Raw genomic sequence first — 17,050 nt, forward strand, 5'->3', positions numbered from 1 at the left:
CAAGCAGCCCATTGTGCCTCTGGGAGCCTGCACAGGCAGCCTGCAGGCGGGCACCCAGAGTGGCCTGTTTCCTGGGTCCTTGAGCTCCCACCCAGCTGGCCCCATCCCACTGCCACAACCAGGCTCTCCTCCCCCACCCCAGGGTCGGGAGCCAAGAGGGCACGAGTGCTGCAGGCCCAGCAGGGCTTTCCCTTCCTTCCTCCTTCCCCACAGAAGACGTGCACAGGAGCAGCTGGCACACCCAGTGTCCTCCAACCCTGACCTCAGCATGCAAGGTCCACCCTGCAGCCTTCCCGCTGGGCTCAGCCTGGACGACTTCATCTCTGACCGCCTCCAGGCCCACGCAGGGTCATCCTCCCGGGGAACGCGGGTGAGTAAGGCGGAGTAGGAGAGGGTATGCTGTGGGCTCACGGTAGGTGGGGCACTGGCAGGTCAGGAGGGGACACCAAAGGACTGAGAGGACAAGTGGGAGGGAAGGGGATCAGCAGAGAGCTGCCCCCAGAAAGCTCAAGTGGCCCTTAGACCCTCACCATTGGGGGCGGCTGTGCCCTCCTCCTGTTTGGTGGGACTTCTGGGCCCTGAGCTGCTGCTCCTGGCCCTCCCCACAGGTGCCTATCATCCGGAATGGTGGCTCCAACACCCTTAATTTCCAGTTCCATGACCCCGCACCAAGGACTGTGTGCAATGGTTACATGCCAGTATCCAGAGATGATCCCCAGCACGCAGGTGGGTTCATTCAGGTACAGGTGCTCCGAGGGTCCCATGAGGGACCTGCTATCAGGCACCACTGTGTGGGATGCAGGCAGCAGGGAGCATGAGACCACCAGGAGGTCCTTAGGTCCCTCCCTGACTCAGCAAGAGAAACTGCTGAAACAGAGACACAAGGCCCAATGCCAGGGGAAGTCACTGTGCTGGTGCTCAGCCTCGGCTGTCAAGCGGACCACTTGCAGATATCAAGGGGACCGCTGGCAGCCTAGGAATTGCTTGGGCTAGACTGGGAATGACAGGAGTAGAGAGAATGCCAGCAGGAAGGGGTGGGGACTGAATCCCCTTAAGGGCCTGGCTCCTCCTCAGAAGGTTGTAGGGTGGCCCAGAGCTCCTCCTCCTCAGAAGGTTGTAGGATGGTTGTAGGGTTGTAGCCTGGCCCAGAGCTCCTGGGAAATTCTGGGTACAGGCCTGCCCTGAGGCAGGGATGTCCTTTATCAAATACACCTTTGAGGCAGACCCAGGGACTTCAGTCACTTAACAAGTAATGAAGAACACAGACATTTACACAAGACAGTTACAACCTAACTTCATTTTATTCCTCTGCATCCTGGAGAAGAAAAGTACAATATAAAGCCTGAATCTCAGAGCTGGACAGTAGCTGAGGCTGGGCAGACACTCAAACCCATGTTCTTTTGTTCACAAAGCCCTTTGATGGCAACACTGGCTACTTAAAGGCTACAGATTCTAGGGAAGCTGGTGACACCGCAGCTGTGACTGCAGAGTGAGTTTCTGTCCTCACTGAGAACCCTTTGACTGTGTGTGCCAGGCAAATCACACACACTCCATGTCGCCCAATCTTTGCCATGCTCACACTTGTTTCATAGAAGTGAAAACTGAGGCACTGAGAGGTGACTGATGTGCTCAAAGTCACACAGCCAGTAGGGGGCAGATCCGGGCTCTGAATTCAACTCTGTTCTTTCCAAACCTGGTATCTTTTTCTGCCACACCCCAGCCGGGATGTCCCCAGCATTTTCTCTAAGTGATGATTCCCAGATCTCACTCTGCAGACTTTTAGAGCAGTCCCAGGAAAGCAGGATGGGGTGGAGACAGCACAGATTTCTCAGGACGAAATCTGTTTTAATTCACTTGCAAGAAATAAACAAGCAGCAGCCTGTGGCATTGCTGGGGATGAGGAGGTTTGCAGAGTCTGCGTCATCTACTCAAACGGGCATGTTGAAACCGTGGACCCACGGGATCAATGTTCAATGGAGCTAAGGACAAACAGGTCAGGTGGGGACCCTGCCCTCAGCTAATGTTGTCTTGCACATACTCCACAGACCCTGCTTGGTACCAGACCTGGCCGGGCCCTGGGAGCCGGCCCTCTGCAGTCCCAAAGACTCCTACCTCCCAGCACACCCAGAACTGGTCAGCCACATGGACCAAGGACAGTAGGCATCGGGACAAGCGCTGGGTCAAGTACGAGGGGATCGGGCCTGTGGACGAGAGTGGCATGCCCATTGCCCCCCGATCTGTGAGTCCAAGGTTGGGAATGTCACAGAGATGGGATCTGGGGACCTACACTGAGCTGTCAATTCTGTCAGCTGGATCTTGGACAGGGCAATAAAGTCTTTGCCCGGACCATTCCAGGGGTTAGTTTCAGGAGGTGATGAACCTCATAAAGTTTCGGGCACCCTTATGTGTTGAGTTTCAGGTCCAGAATTCCCAGCAGGTTCTCCACAGTGGAGTGAGCCACCATCGTAAGAACCGAGCCTGGCAGAGACCCTGCTCTTCTTAGTTTTGTAGGGCCTGGTGCAATCATGGGCTCACAAAGTAGTTACTGAATGACTGAATGGTGGAATGAGGGAACAAGCTCAGGTGAGAAGGGTCCCGGGTCCCCAGCATTGCCAGCCCCTGTCCTCCCTCTGTCCCCTTCCTATCCCGAAGCAGCCATGGATCCTCACAGGGCAACCTGTTCTGGTAACAAACCCTCTCTGCATCCCCCGGTTCAGTGGAGGGGAATAATTAGAAATACCATGGCCCACTTCGTTACATAGAACCACATGCCCTTTGTAGAACAGGAGACATTGTAGACAAAGAGGAAAAGTGTTAATCACCCAGCTGTCACCAAGCAGCGGTACTCTGTGTACACTGGTGGAGGCCGTCTGATATCTAACTCACACATGGCATGCTGCATGCTTAGTGCATGTTGATTGTCATAGAAAGGTGCCACCAGAGAAGAGGCTCACAAAGGCAGGGCTTCATTCTGGGAGTGTGGGTGAGCAGGAAAGCCTGACTCTGTGTTTTCTGATTGCAGAGTGTTGACTGTCCCAGGGACTGGTATCGGAGAATGTTTCAGCAGATTCACCGGAAAATACCAGGTTAGACACTCAGGCAGGGCCCACAGTGGGCTCTGACAATTGCTTTGTTTAATATATATTTGCGGGGGGGGGGTGCTTTTTTTTTTTTTTTTTTTTTACTGAGGATTGAACTCAGACCTCATGCTTGCCAGGCAGGTACTTGTGTCACCGAGATAAATCCTTGGTCCTTTTGGTGTTTTTGTTTGTTTGTGTATTTGTCTTAGGCAGTCTCACTATGTAGTTCAGACTAGCCTTGAACTTGCTTGAGTAGCCCAGGCTGACCTCGAACTCATGGTGATCCTCCTGCCTCGGCCTCCTGAGTGCTGAGATTGCAGGAATGGGTCATCACACCTGCCCAGAGTAGATCTGGTGTTGCAGCTGAAGAGATGGGAAGGGACAGTAGAGGTGATATATCAGTTTAGGGGGTTGTCGAGACACACAACGCAGGCTGTCAGATGAGGGCTTCCTAAAACAATCCAAAGAAAGTGCTGTGAGTGGTGGCACACGCCTGTGATGTCAACACTCAGGAGGCTGAGGCAGGAGGATCACCATGAGTTCAAGGCCAGACTGGGCTTAAAGTGAGTTCAAGGTCAGCCCAAACTGCAGAGTGAAATTCTGCCTCAAAAAGATAAAAAAAAGAAAGGAAGAGAAAAGGAATCTATTTGCCCCCTGCCTTTCTTCAGGGCCAGCAGTGACCTCTCTCCAGAGCATCCTGGGGCAGACAGTGACTAGATACTGTCCCCCAGTGCCCTCTGAAGGTGCAGGGAAGCAGCCCTTCCTTGAAATTGTGTTATTTTCCTGCCAGGCTGACATCACACCATTAATGCCTTAGTCCTAGACCTGAAGCATTGGTTTCTTCCACAACCAGAAATGCAACCAGCCCCGTGGCCTGCATGCGCGTGTGAAATGGCCACAAGGGCACCCATCCATCCGGCACTCCTTGTCTACCTGTCTACAATGTGTGCAGCAGTCTTCTAAAATACAAGGGGAGATAAATGGAAGACACAATAGACAGATTAAACCTGCAGTGTGTGGCAGCAGTTGTGGTGGAAAGGCCAGGGAGAAAAGAAAGGCCAGGGAGCGGCCTCAGCCACAGCTCTATCAGAGCCCTAGAGGGCGAGCCCTGGTTCGCAGGAGGCACCAGCAGAGCAGAGGAGGGGCCCTCCTGGCCGAGCAGGTACCCAGGGAAAGCAAGGGGTCACGTGCTCAGACTGCAGAGGCTGGAGTGGCTGTCCTAGGCTGAAGGCATGCAGGAGATGGTAGAAGAAGCAGGGGCCCATTTCCCAGCTTGGCAGCACTGGGGGAAAAGTTCTGCTTTAGGCCAAGCTCAAGACTGCAGTGAGCTGGGCCAGGGCACCACCTGCAGACCTGGGTATGTTCCAGAGACAGTGATTGGAGTTCGCTGATGGATTGCATGGAGTGTGTCAAGGATGATCTTAAACCTGAGCAAGCTGAAGAACAGAGATGCCATCCGCAGAGACAGAACTGCAGGAATAGCTCTTTTATTTTTGTACCTGGAATCAAACTCAGGACTTTGTGCTTGGCAGGCAGGCACTTATGCCACTAAGCTATATCCCTGGCCCTGTTTTGTTTTGAGACAGGATCTGGCTGTGTATTTCAGCCTGCCTTCAAACTCACTGTGTAGTCCAGAGTGGCTTCAAATTTATGGAAATCCTCCTGCCTCAGCCTCCCAAGTGCTGGGACTACAGGTGTGTGCCACCACACCCAGCCTCTGGAGCCATTAAGGGGCATTTTGGTTTCAGATCTGTGTCACATCCAAATGGAAATGTCCAATAGGCAGTTGAATACTCAAGATTGTAGTTCAGAGCGAAGGTCTGAGCTGTGGCTGATAATACCCAGGGCTCACTCAAAAGAGATTTTGATTGACAGTTGTCTGGGTAATTCTAATGTGCAGCCAAGGCTGTGAATCATGGGAATAAATGATATAGTCATTGCCCCTCAAGATCCAGGAGGGACAGCGTCCATGACTCCTGCAGACACAGAAATCCTTGGCTGCTTGAGTCCCCTGGCACAGCACTGGCCTCACCCTACTGCATGATTTGAGTAGGCAAACTGCAGAATGACACAGTGTTCGCATACAACCCACGCACGTCCTCCTGTGTGCTTTAAGCCGACTCTAGGTTGCTTGTTAGACCTAATACAAAGTAAGCACTATGTAAATAGTTCCTATACCATAACATTTAAGAGACAGTGACAAAACAGAAAGCTTGTACATGTATTTTTCCTGAACATTTTCAACAAATGGTCTGGTTCAATCTGTAGATGCAGAATTTGTAACAACAGAGGTTTGACTGATTTTAAAACCTGGGAGGAGGGTACACACCTGGTAATTCCAGCTACTTAGGAGGCTGAGGCAGGAGGATCATAAATTCAAGGCCAATCTGGGCAACTTAATGAGACCCTGTCCAACAGAAAAACATTACACAGGTAGCTTTGTGGTGAGGCCTAGCATATGTGAGACCTTGGGTTCAGTCCCCAGCACTTAGCACTAGTCAGGGTCACCCAGGGAAATGGAGAGGCTGATCTCCCAGGCAAGAAGATGCTCGGAAGTTCCAGAGACCTCAGATATCAGCCAGAAGGGTGGAAAAGGCACAGCCAGGGAGGCAGAGGGGCACCGAGCCTTCTCCCTGCAGCTGAGCCTTCTCCCTGAGCCAGGTGAGGAAGGGATTTCAAAAGGAGGAAGTGGAGTGCTGTGATGGTTGCTGCCAGGGGTCATTTGGAGTTGAGGGGCTGAAGACTCGTTCAGGAGGCGGTTTGGGGAAGTTGTGAAGCAGAAAACCCTAGGAGCCAGTGCTGGGGCTGGGGCTCGCTGGTCAGTTACTGCTCTTCTCTTGAGGCCCCCCAGTGGTTCCCACGTGCCAGGAGATAGGGGTCTGGGCATGGGGATGGGGAACGGTGGGGAGGAGGAGTGCATTCAGAAGAGGGCACTCGGAAGGCAGGGAGAAAGCCAGAGGGGAGTCTGGCCTCCCAACCTGCACTGCGGCCTGCAGGACAGGTCTGCAGGCCAAGCCGGGGAGGGTGCCTGTGCGTGGGAACCCCTGACAAGGGCAGCAGTCAGCTGCCAGCAGCATCTCAAGCCCTCCAAGAGCTGCCTCTTGATTCCTTCCCTCCCTCCGGACATTCCTGGGGCCCTGACTCAGCCATCAGCCCCTTGGGAGGTGGGAGGGAGGCTGGGAGTGGCCCAGCAGCCGCCCAGCGTGCCCCACTCACTTTGTGCTCCACCTGTGACCTGATCCTTTCTACTCCTCAGACCTGCAGCAGGACTGGACCTTCCAGGACGCACCCAAAGGTGAGGGGGTGCGGGCTCACTTGTCACCCCAGCCTACTGCGAGGGCTGAGAGGTGCAGCCCCAGTGGCTTTGGAGGGTGGGGCAGCTGGTGTGGTTGGCCTCGAAGGTGTTGGTAGCTTTCGGGGAGTTCAACTGCCTTGGCAGCTTCGGTTTGGCGTGCTGACTCACTCCTGTAATCCCACCACTTGGCAGGCTGAGGCAGGAAGATTGCTAGGAGTTTGAGACCAGCCTGGATTACATAGTGAGTTCAAGGCCAGCCTCAACTACATAGTGAGACCCTGTCTCAAAACAACCAAACAAGGCCTCAGCTCCCTTGCCACGCCCTGGCCAGATTTCCTTGGATGTCTTTCCTCATCTGCGCTATAGGGCCACAGAGCTGTTCTGAAGATTTTGTAAAGAGTGTAATTCTGTGGTGCAAAGCCTAAATTGGGTGTCCCTGGGAACTGATCCTGGGAGCTGGGGTGAAGGTGGCAGTGTCTTGGAAATATAAGTGGGCCTCACCCCACCCTACCCCGCCCCTGTCTGTCTTCTACCCACAGTGATCTCCTGCGCCTCCTCACTGGACCCCAGGCATCCAGGGCTCCAGCAAAGATTTGCCCGTAGCCCTGGCACCACCTCGACTTCCAGGGGGTAAACTGTGGGCAGGGGCTGCCCAGGGCCAGCTCCCCTCCTTGCTTGACCTGCGCCCCCTTGTGGCCACAGCCTGCACAAGGGTCTGGCTCTGGCGCTGGTTTCCAGGTTTTCACTGCCTGATTTTCTGACTCACCAGAGCAAAAGGAGAAAGGCAGCTGTTCCTGGTCAGAAACGACTGCCAATCCCCATCAGGAGAACCCATCCCCCCTAAGATCTGTGGGCCACGTTTGGTGGGGGGAGTGTCAGGGCCCTTGGACAGAACTGTTGAGGGCAGCATGGAGCTGTGGTCATCCGCTTTGACAGTTGAGAGGGAAAAAAAATGCGCTTGGGTCCTGCCCTGATGTGGCTGAAACACAAGCGGTAAAGGTGCTCTCAAGGTGAAATCCATGAGTTGCTGGTGAGCTCACTCACCTTGCTGTTGAAGGCCCAGGTCTCTTGATTCATTATCGTCATCTCCAGACTGGTCCCAGAGTTGGGGTTCAAACTAGGGCACTGCCTTTAGCTGTTGGTGCTCCCTTCGGGGTGAGCGTCATTGGGTGTGGGGAGGCTGAGGCTGGACTGGGATCCTATGGACACCCGTATCCTGTCCAAACACAGTGACTTCGCCAAACATGAGCAACGCACAGGTTCAGCTAGGCCCACAGCCTCCTTAGATGAGCAGTGACACATTCCATTCTTATGATCACTCTTATTATTGCTAAAATCAGAGCAGAGCCATAATGGCAGCCAACAGCGCCTGAGCCTCGGGGTAGACATTCCATCATTTGATAAGCCAGATATAGTGCTTCTACTTGGTAGAGACTTTCAAACTAAAACCAGAGGGGGACATGAAAGCCAGCTGGAAGGGAAACAGGGAGCTAAGGTAGATGGGTCAGACCAGTGCCCTGGTGGCTGGGGTGGCTGCACAACTGATACCACTGATGTGGCACAGCCCCTCCCCTCTGGGGAATGGAAGTAACTGGTCCAGGGAATCCCAGGGATAGGAGGGGGCATGAGGTGGGACCACCCAACCATGGCAGCTGCTTTTCCCTAAGCCCTGGCCCACCATGAAGTGGAAGGAGCCAGGGCAGTCAGCGCAAAGGCAGCTGCCCATAGGGCCCTGGTGGAAGGGGAGTGCAGCTCTTTTTCTCAGGGCTGTGAGCTCCCTTATTCCTTAGTTTCCCTTTAAAAAAAAAAAAAAGCCTGAAGGAATGCCCTTCCTTTTTATCAGGAGAAGCTGGGATCACTCCCAAGAGCCACCTAAAAGCACCTTCGATTATACTCCTGGGGCAGCGTCCTTAGGACTCCATCGCCCAAATCAGGTAACCCCCAGAGTGCTCCCCACCCCGGGCCCAGCTGCCTGCTATCTGGCAGAGGAAGTGCCCCCTCAGTATGGATCCTTGGAGGGCCTGGAATGGGGGCAGGACAGGGCCTGAAAGCCGTGAGCTGATACCCCACCACTCAAGCCAATGGCCACCCACATCCAATCAGGTGCCCAGACACCGGGAGAAAGTGGACAGTGTCTGGACAGAAGACTCCTGGAACCAGTTTCTGCAAGAACTAGAGACTGGGAAGAAGGTGGGTGTTGGCCGGGAGCTCTGGGAGTGAGTGCACCCCTCAGCTGAAGCGTTTGGGAACCAGGTCCACCCCTGACACTCCCTTCCCACTTTCAGCCCAAGAAGCCGCTGGTAGATGACCCTGTTGAGAAGCCCTCGCAGCCCATCGAGGTGAGTGCTGTGGACTCAGGGTTGGGGTGAATGGAGGAAGATTCTGGGTTGTGCAGGGACCTCAGGGACCATGGGCACAGGCCAGAGGCTCTGTCTCCAGTGCCCAGCGGTGCCTACCTTACAACAGGGCTTGGCAGACACAAGCTGAATGCATGCTTCATGGCAGGAGCAGGGCGGGCGGGGTCCATGAGGAGCGGGGCTGTAGGAAGCCTCATGAGGTCAGGCAGCTGAGGTCCAAAGAGACCAGAGGGCAGCCAGGCAGAGTGGTGCATGCCTGTAATCCCAGCCCTGCTCTAGGGAGGCTGAGGCAGGGACGCCCAAGTTCAAGTCCAGTTTGAGCAACTTGGTGAGAGTTTAAAAAAAAGGACTGGGCTTATAGCTCAGTGGTCGAGCGCCCTTGGGTTCTATGCCCCTGGGATGGGCAGCGTGAAAGCAGCCTGGCTGAGTACCAGGGAGCCAGCCAGTGAGTGGGTGGCTGTGGAGGAGATGGCAAGGAAACAGCCCCCTGGGTCTGGATGGAGGAGCAACAGGCATGACTGGTGGGAAGGCACCACCGGCAACCTGGAGCATGAGGTAGGGAGAGGGGACAGGGATGTCCTCCTGACACCTGGAACCACATCTGTCCTCCAGGCCCACAGGCAGAGAGCTGTCCCAGGCCCTGGAGCTTCCAGCTGCCCTTAATCCCAGCACGGTGGCCTGGCCAGTCCGTGACACACGCGTGAGCATGCACACACACACAGTGCAGGCTCCTTGCTGCCCAGTCTCTCCCCACCCCAGGTCCTGCTGGAGAGAGAACTGGCCAAGCTGAGTGCTGAGCTGGACAAGGACCTGCGGGCCATTGAGACCCGCCTACCGTCCTCCGAGGTACCAAGGAGCTTGGCCAGGCCGGGTAGAGTCCAGGGAGGCTGCAGCAACTTGAGTGGACTTCCCTGGTCATCCCTGTCTCCTCTCCAAAACACGGGGCATCCACTTTCCAAGTGACCCCTAGGAGTCCTCGCAGGCTACTCCACGTCAGCCTGCAGCCCAGGATCCCGACCCCACCCGCCTTCTTCCCGGGCACAGGCTCCCCTTCTCCTCCCCTCCCTCTCCCCCTCCCTCTTCCTTTTCTCCTCCCCTCCCCTCCCCTCCCCTCCGCGCGGCGCCTCTAGGACCCCGCATCCCGCCACCCCTCCCACCTCCGCCTCCCGCCTGGCAGTCAGCGAACTTTTCCAGGGAAGGCGGCCTCGGGGTCCGGGCCTCAGCGCCGCGTCTCCCGCACAGACCTCGCAGGTGCCCAGACGGCCTTCGGAGCAGGCACAGACCTCACAGGTGCCCAGACGGGCCCCGGAGCAGCGGCCCCTGGCCGGGTGAGTGTGGGACTCGGCGGCTGGGAGGGGACGTGGCCCTGAGGCGCAAGCAGGGAGTGGCCAGAGGGCAAAAGGTAGCCAGAGAATCGCGGGGCGCCTCCGACTCAGGGCCAACCCGCACCCCCACCCCGGGCAGCTGAGCCCCAGAACTTGGGTGGCGGCGGAGACAAGGATCCCGCTCCGCCCCTCCCCGCCTGGCCTCTGGCCGCCAGGGCCTCACCCATTCCTGCCCTGGCTGAGCTAGGAAGTCGGACATCCTGCTGCGAGCCCAGGACCTAGGAGAGCCTTGGGACCCGCAGCCTTCAGGGGGAGATCTGGGCCCAGGGGGGAGATTTGGGACCCAGGGAGGTGTGGGCTGAGCCAGGTGGGCCCGAAGCTCCAGACAGGTGGCTCAGTCCCTGTGTTCCCACAGTCCCACCCCAGCTTGGAGCTCCAGTGCCCTGCATGCACCTTACCCAGGGTCTTCCCGAACCTTGAGCCCCCACAGAATGGCGGATGGAGGAGGAAGCCCCTTCCTAGGTCGTAGAGATTTTGTCTACCCGACCTCACCCCGTGGTAAGGACCAGATCCCGCCCCAGTGGGGACAGGGTGGGCACGGGCCTACCCAGGGGCATAACCCCACCCAGGCCTTTCTGCCCAGGCAGCCTGCCCAGGCTTAGCCGTGTCTCTCCACAGACCCCAGGGTCCCCAATCGGTGTGGCAGCCCAGCCAGGAAGGAAGAGAAGAAGGTAGAGGCGGGCGCCGGGGTCAGGGTGTGGGGTGGGCCTGGGACTGTGGCCCCTGCCTGACTGAGGAAGCCCACCCCGCCCTCTCCCCTGCCCAGAGGAAGGCTGCCCGGCTCAAGTTCGACTTCCAGGCACAGTCCCCCAAGTAAGCAGCTTTGTCAAGCCATGGGCTTCCAGGGCCTTCCACCCTGGATGGTCACTGAGCTTGGGAGTGGGTGGGAGACAGGGCTCCAGTCAGTGCCCCCTGCGGGATTGGGGGGATCCGGGTTCACTGGGCAGGGCCTGCCGCAGGGAAGGAGGTCAGGAGGCTTCAGCTTGCTGTGCCGTGGGGCTCCGGCCTGCAGGGAGCTGACTCTGCAGAAGGGCGACATCGTGTACATCCACAAGGAGGTGGACAAGAACTGGCTGGAGGGGGAGCACCACGGCCGGCTGGGCATCTTCCCTGCTAACTACGTGGAGGTGAGCGGCAAGGCTGGGCGTTGGCAGGAGCTAGGCAGGGCACAGGTTCCTGTGCTGAGAGACTTGGGCTGCAGAGCCCAGGATGCCTGGGACTCAGAGCCTAGAGGGGCGGCGCCCCCTCCCTCCCCTGAGTGTCTCTGCCCTGCAGTCCCAGCCTAGCGCCCAGCATATGCCCAGGCTGCTGCAGGAGGGTGGAGCCCAGCCCAGGAGTGGACCTTGTGGCCCTGATTCTCCACTCGAAGCCACCACCCAATCAGTGTCCTGGGCTTTTACCATTCCCAGTCATCTTTCTGAAACTGTCCTTGAGCCAGATGTGTAATCCCAGCGTTCAGGAGGCTGAGGCAGGGGAAAGTTCTGAGACTGCTCTGGGCTACATAGTGAGTTTAAGGCCAGCCTGGGCTACACAGGGAGACTATACCCTATCTCAAAAAACCAAAACAATAATAATAATAATAACTGTCCTTGTGAGTAATCCTAATTGTAATTAGCAAGAATTCAAGGTGTATAATGATTTAGAAGAAATAGTGCTTCAGGTGTATTAACCTCCTTTGTTCTTCCATTGCCTGGGGGCCACAGATTATCCCCATTTTACAAACAGCATTTCAGAGTTTCAGTAAGATTTACTAAATCATGCAGTTCTCTCCGTTTCAGACAAGTTCTAGACCTGATAGAAGCCTAGGTTAGCATAGGTTATTTTTAGGATCTGTGTCTTTAAGAATGTAGTGGTGCATGCCTGTAATCTGACCAACTCTGGAAGGCTGAGGCAGGAGAATTTCAAGATCCAGCCCAGTCTGGACAATTTAGTAAGACACTTTCTTATGGGGCTGGGGATTTAGCTCATTGGCATAAGTGCCTACCTTTCAAGCTTGCAGTCATGAGTTCAATCCCCAGTACGGGGTGGGGTGGGGTGGGGGTGGGGGAGTAATTGACATACTGCAAAGGCCCTAGGTTTAATCCACAGTATGTAAAAAATGAATAAATAAATAAACTAAGTTTTTAGCATAAAGTTGCTCATGCTAGTCTCTGATTTGTGGCACCAGGGATTGAACCCTGGGCCTAATGTATCCCAGACAAGCATTCAAGCACAGAACCATATCTCTAGCCCCTTTTTCTTTTTACTTTGAGACAGGTTCTTTCCAAGATGATAAGCTGCCCCAGCTGAGCTCAAACTTGTGTTACTACTCCTGCCTCCGCCTCCCAGAGATTATAGACATGTGCCACCACACCTGGCTTATTATCCTTTTGATGTCTGTAAAATGTGATCTGTTTTTTTATTTTTGGTATTGGCAATTTATATTCTGGCCAGTGATTTTTAAAAAATTTTTATTAGTGCATGTTTGTGGTACATAATGATTCTGTTCCTTGTGGGAAGTTGGTCCATGGACATGACACATCTGAATTCTTTTCTTTTTTTGTACACCTTAATTCTTTTTTTTTTTTTTTGTCAATTTCATGGATTTCTACCTCTTTATTATTTCCTTTTTTGCTTATTTTAGGTTTAATTTGTCCTTTTCTAGCTTCTTAGAGTGCATGTTTAGGTTATTAATTGGAACCTTTCTCTCTAATGAAAACATCTGATGCTTTCAGTTTACCTCTAAGAACTGCTTTAGCTGCGTGTCACAAGTGTTGATTTTTTTTTCATTCAATTTGAATGACCTCATTTCTTCTCTCACTTCCTGTCTGACCCAAGGGTTAGGCTGTTGTTTAATTCAAGCTCTTGATTTAATAGGCATCATAAGCCTCCCTTGCTAATAGGTTAATCTGAGCTGAAATCTCACAGTGTACAAGATTCTATTCCACCAGTTATTTATATCCTATTCTATTTATTTTGTTTTGCTTTTTGAGGCAGAGTCTTGCTATCTGGTTTAGGCTGGCCTTGAATTTACTGTGCAGCCAAACTGGCCTTGAATTTGCAATGATCTTCCTGCCTCAGCCTTCCAAGTGCTGGGATACAGGCTGAGATCAGGCTTGCACCACCACATCTGGCTCTGTGACTTATATCTTAGTGAAACAGTTGACCAGATTCTTAATTTTTATGAGCAGGGTCAACAGTGAGAGCATTGGGACTGGGCCCTGGTCAGGGAGGAGCAGGGAGGAACCAACACACTGAACCCAAGGATACTGGGTTTCATCAGAGGTGAGAGGTGAAGTCCCAGCCTCAGGACACATCCCAGATCCTCCCTGTGACTCAGTCCTTACTCTGCTCTGCTGGCCACTTTACTCTGAATTGAATGAGCTTCCACCTTTGCCCTTGCCCTTCCCTGCCCTGCCGGTGCCTGTTTCACGTACCTCACTAAGGTTCCTCCTGCAGGAAGCTGCTATCTCCACCTCTTCCTCCTCTACATCCTGCACCTCCTCTTCCTTTTTGGTTTCTTCAAGATAGCCTCTCACTGTGTAGTCCAGGCTAGTCTTGAACTCACAGCAGTCCTTGTGCCTCAGCCTCCCGAGTGCTGGGATTACTGGGTGCACCTCCATGCCCAACTAGGACGCCTTCTTGGATTCTGTGTCTCAGCTCCCCTTGGTCGTGGCTGCCACCAGGGCTGTGTCTGGTGTCAGTGTTGGAGGTGATGTCTTCCGTTCGGCCAAGGGAGCTCCTCCCCTACTACAGGGAGGCCTTGGTGAGCCAGGCAGATGCCAGCACCACATCTATCTCATTCCTTCCTTCCTGCAGGTGCTGCCCGTAGATGAGGTCCCCAAGCCCATCAAGCCGCCCACCTACCAGGTGGTGGAGTATGGAGATGCCGTGGCCCAGTACACCTTCAAGGGGGATCTGGACGTGGAGCTCTCCTTCCGCAAGGTAGCGGGGAGTGACAGGTGGGGTGGGACAGGGGAGAAGCAAGGGAATGAGCAGAAAAAACGAGTTTTTAAAGAGTCAGGTGGGGGGGGGGGCTGGGGATTTAGCTCAGCGGCATAAGCACCTGCCTTGCAAGCAGGCAGTCGTGAGTTCGATCCCCGGTACCAATAAAAAGGAAAAAGAAAAAAAAAAAAAGAGTCAGGTAGACCAAGCATGGTCGTGCATGCCTATAATCGCAGCATTTGGGAGGCTAAGGTGGGAAGATTGCTTCAAATTCAAGGCCAGTTTGGCTGCATAGTAAATTCAAGCCGAGGCTACATAGTGAGTTCAAGGCCAGACTGAATTATATAGTGAAACTGTCTCTAAAAGATGAAAAAATAAATAAATAAAAGTCACATATACCCACCTGTGCATAGTATTTCTAGTATTTCAAATTTCCCCCTAGTCTCTTGGAGCATGTTCCCTGTAGTCTAGTCCATTTTTAAGATTGTTACAAACTTCTGTAGTTTTTGGGCTGGGGATTTAGCTCAGCAGCATAAGCGCCTGCCTTGCCAAGCACGTGGTTGTGAGTTCAATCCCTGGTACCGGAAAAAAAAAAAAAAATCTAGAGTTTTCATTTTTCAGTGGCATGTTGGTAGGCCATGTATTTTTACAGCAATAGGTAAAAAATATTAGATTACGTTCTGTGTAGAAAGAGTGTTTTATTGGGCTGGATTAGAATAGTGATAGAATACTTGCCTCACATGTGCAAGACTCTGGTTCGATCCCCAGCACTGAGAAAAAAAAGTGTAAAAGAGAGGAACCTGGCTTGGTGGCACAGGCTGTAATCCCAGCTCCTCTGGGAGGCTGAGGCAGTAGGATCGCAAGTTGGAGCCCAGCCTCTCAAAAAATAAGAGGAGGACTGGGGACGTAGCTCAGTGTAAAGGCCCACAAGAGAGGGGTTACCTGATCAGACTCCAGGCAGATGGCGTGTGTGGGTGCTGCACAGTTTTTTAACTATAGATTATTTGAAAGTATTTTGAAAAATGCTGTCCTGGAAAGTAAAGAACCGACCTCACTGGGATTACTCTGGGGATAGAGTTCATGAGCGCTCTTGGGGAATACCACCCAGAGGACCCAGTCCCAGGGACGAGGGGAAGCAAGTGGCTGGATAGGACAGAGCAGATGAAGCCCCCACTCCCCAGGGGGTAGTGGTCCTGCTCCTAACCGCAGTCAGCTGGGGGCTGGAGAGCAGCACCTGCCCTGGGCACGTTGTGCTTTGCCGCGTTGGTGACAGACTGTCCCCACATGGGAGGCAGGCGCTGCTGCTTTCCCAAGCCTGCCGTCATCTGGCCAGATCTGACACTGGAGGAGAGAAGCTGAGAGAGGATGAGCAGCTCACCCCCCCACACACACCCTTCAGCGCCCTGGGACTGGGCAGAGCCCAGCTTGCATCTGTGCACCACCAGCTGCCCTGTGATTGGCGCCTTGGGGAGGGAAGGAGTCTGGGTGGGGATGAGGGGCGCACTCACCCTCCCTGCCTGCAGGGGGAGCGCATCTGCCTGATCCGCAAGGTGAACGAGAGCTGGTACGAGGGGCGCATCACGGGCACCGGGCGCCAGGGCATCTTCCCCGCCAGCTATGTGCAGGTGTGCCGTGAGCCCCGGCTCCGCTTCTGCGATGACGGCCCCCAGCTTCCCGTGTCCCCCCGCCTGACCCCCGCTGCCCGCCCGACCTCTGCTGCCCGCCCGGCCCCACGCAGCCCGGCCAACCCAGCGGACTGGGGGTGCTGTGCCTCGCCCCGGCGCACCGGCCTCACGGAGCCCAGGCCCCAGACCCAGGTGAGATGGCCAGGTCCCACCCCAGGTCTGGCATCCATTGGGAGTCTTGCCCAGGCCAGAGTAGAGGGCACACTGGCCAGCTCCAGGAACTCCAGACTTCAGCCAGCCTGCTTTAGGTCGAACCCCAATGCCAGCCCAAACCTGGTGGCCTTCCAGATGCCACTCTGTCAACATTTGCCTGGGGCACTGTGGACCTGCAAGGCAGGTGCCAGTTGCCTGCTGTGTAAGCCAGAAAGGGTGCTTTCACATCTCTGGGGTTGTGTTCTCGTCAGAACAGTGAAGATTCAGGTTTCCAGTGGGGAGGATGCATGGATGGGTTTGAGTGGGAGGTTATCACAGCTGACATAGGGAGCAGCACTGTCCCTGGGGCTTTGTGACCCATGTGAGCACCTGTTCACCCAGCACTCCTGTCTGAGAAGGTGCAGCCCTGTGTGGGGCTCCCATGGATTCCCAGTGTTGTCCTTGCTGGCACTCAGAAATCCAGTCACTTAGCTGGACACAGTGCTAGCTCCTGTAATCCACCACTTGGGAGACTGAGGCAGAAGGACTGCAAGTTTAAGATCCTCCTGTACAATTTAGACCTTGTCTCAAAAAGGTGGGGAGGGGGCACTGGAGCTATGGCTCAGGGTAGAGGCCCTGGGTTCCATCCCCAGTACTAGGGGGAAAAAGTCAGTCACTTACCGCTCCAGGCCTACTTCCTGGCATCTATGAAAAGGAAGAAGTCCTGGCACACTCCTGGAATTAAGGGATTTGTGAGACAGGATCTAGAAGTGTGTAGGATACACACCTTGTTAGCTTCTGTCTGATGCTGCTTCCATGTGACCCCCCTTTCCTCCTGTGAACCTCCAGAGTCTCGGCACCCCTGGCCCAGCACTGTCACACCCTCCAGGCCCCAGCCATCCCTCGGATACCTCGCTGCCCAGCACCACGCAGATACACTGGACCCCGTGAGTTACCACCTGAGGGCACTCGTTCTGGATCGGGATCACTGAGGTAGCACTGAGCACCTGGCCCCCACCTCGGGCGTGGCAATGCCTCTTGGGTGACATTTGTCCTTGCAGAGCTTCTGCAGCAGTGACGGTGAACCTTTTAATGATACAAACAGCTTGCTGCACATCACTGACCTAAGGGATTTAGACGCAGCGAGGAGTACTGGGGGAGCCGGAGACATTCGCAGGAAGTGGCAGCTCTT

General features: G+C 54.6%; 1 protein-coding gene across 4 annotated transcripts in view; it reads left to right on the forward strand.

The window, feature by feature from the left end:
* The window catches only part of Sorbs3 (sorbin and SH3 domain containing 3), a 32,062-nt gene that overhangs the window by 12,253 nt on the left and 2,759 nt on the right, over positions 1-17,050 (forward strand). For 2 of the 4 annotated variants that reach the window (XM_063234861.1, XM_063234862.1), the window contains 18 exons: positions 214-370; positions 609-726; positions 2,046-2,239; positions 3,023-3,086; positions 6,337-6,375; positions 6,915-7,005; positions 8,219-8,309; positions 8,479-8,565; positions 8,661-8,714; positions 9,492-9,578; positions 9,975-10,060; positions 10,473-10,615; positions 10,736-10,788; positions 10,884-10,930; positions 11,130-11,244; positions 13,916-14,041; positions 15,565-15,858; positions 16,708-16,805. In XM_063234861.1, the coding sequence (XP_063090931.1) occupies positions 214-370; positions 609-726; positions 2,046-2,239; positions 3,023-3,086; positions 6,337-6,375; positions 6,915-7,005; positions 8,219-8,309; positions 8,479-8,565; positions 8,661-8,714; positions 9,492-9,578; positions 9,975-10,060; positions 10,473-10,615; positions 10,736-10,788; positions 10,884-10,930; positions 11,130-11,244; positions 13,916-14,041; positions 15,565-15,858; positions 16,708-16,805 (1,944 nt within the window). Of the gene's footprint in view, positions 1-213; positions 371-608; positions 727-2,045; positions 2,240-3,022; positions 3,087-6,336; positions 6,376-6,914; positions 7,006-8,218; positions 8,310-8,478; positions 8,566-8,660; positions 8,715-9,491; positions 9,579-9,974; positions 10,061-10,472; positions 10,616-10,735; positions 10,789-10,883; positions 10,931-11,129; positions 11,245-13,915; positions 14,042-15,564; positions 15,859-16,707; positions 16,806-17,050 lie in introns of those variants that run through there. The other 2 variants (XM_063234863.1, XM_063234864.1) reach the window with 2 other exon arrangements.

Source organism: Cavia porcellus, unplaced genomic scaffold (assembly GCF_034190915.1).
Source record: "Cavia porcellus strain 051 isolate PalLab524CR breed Dunkin Hartley unplaced genomic scaffold, mCavPor4.1 scaffold_24, whole genome shotgun sequence".
Classification (NCBI taxonomy): Eukaryota; Metazoa; Chordata; class Mammalia; order Rodentia; family Caviidae; genus Cavia; species Cavia porcellus.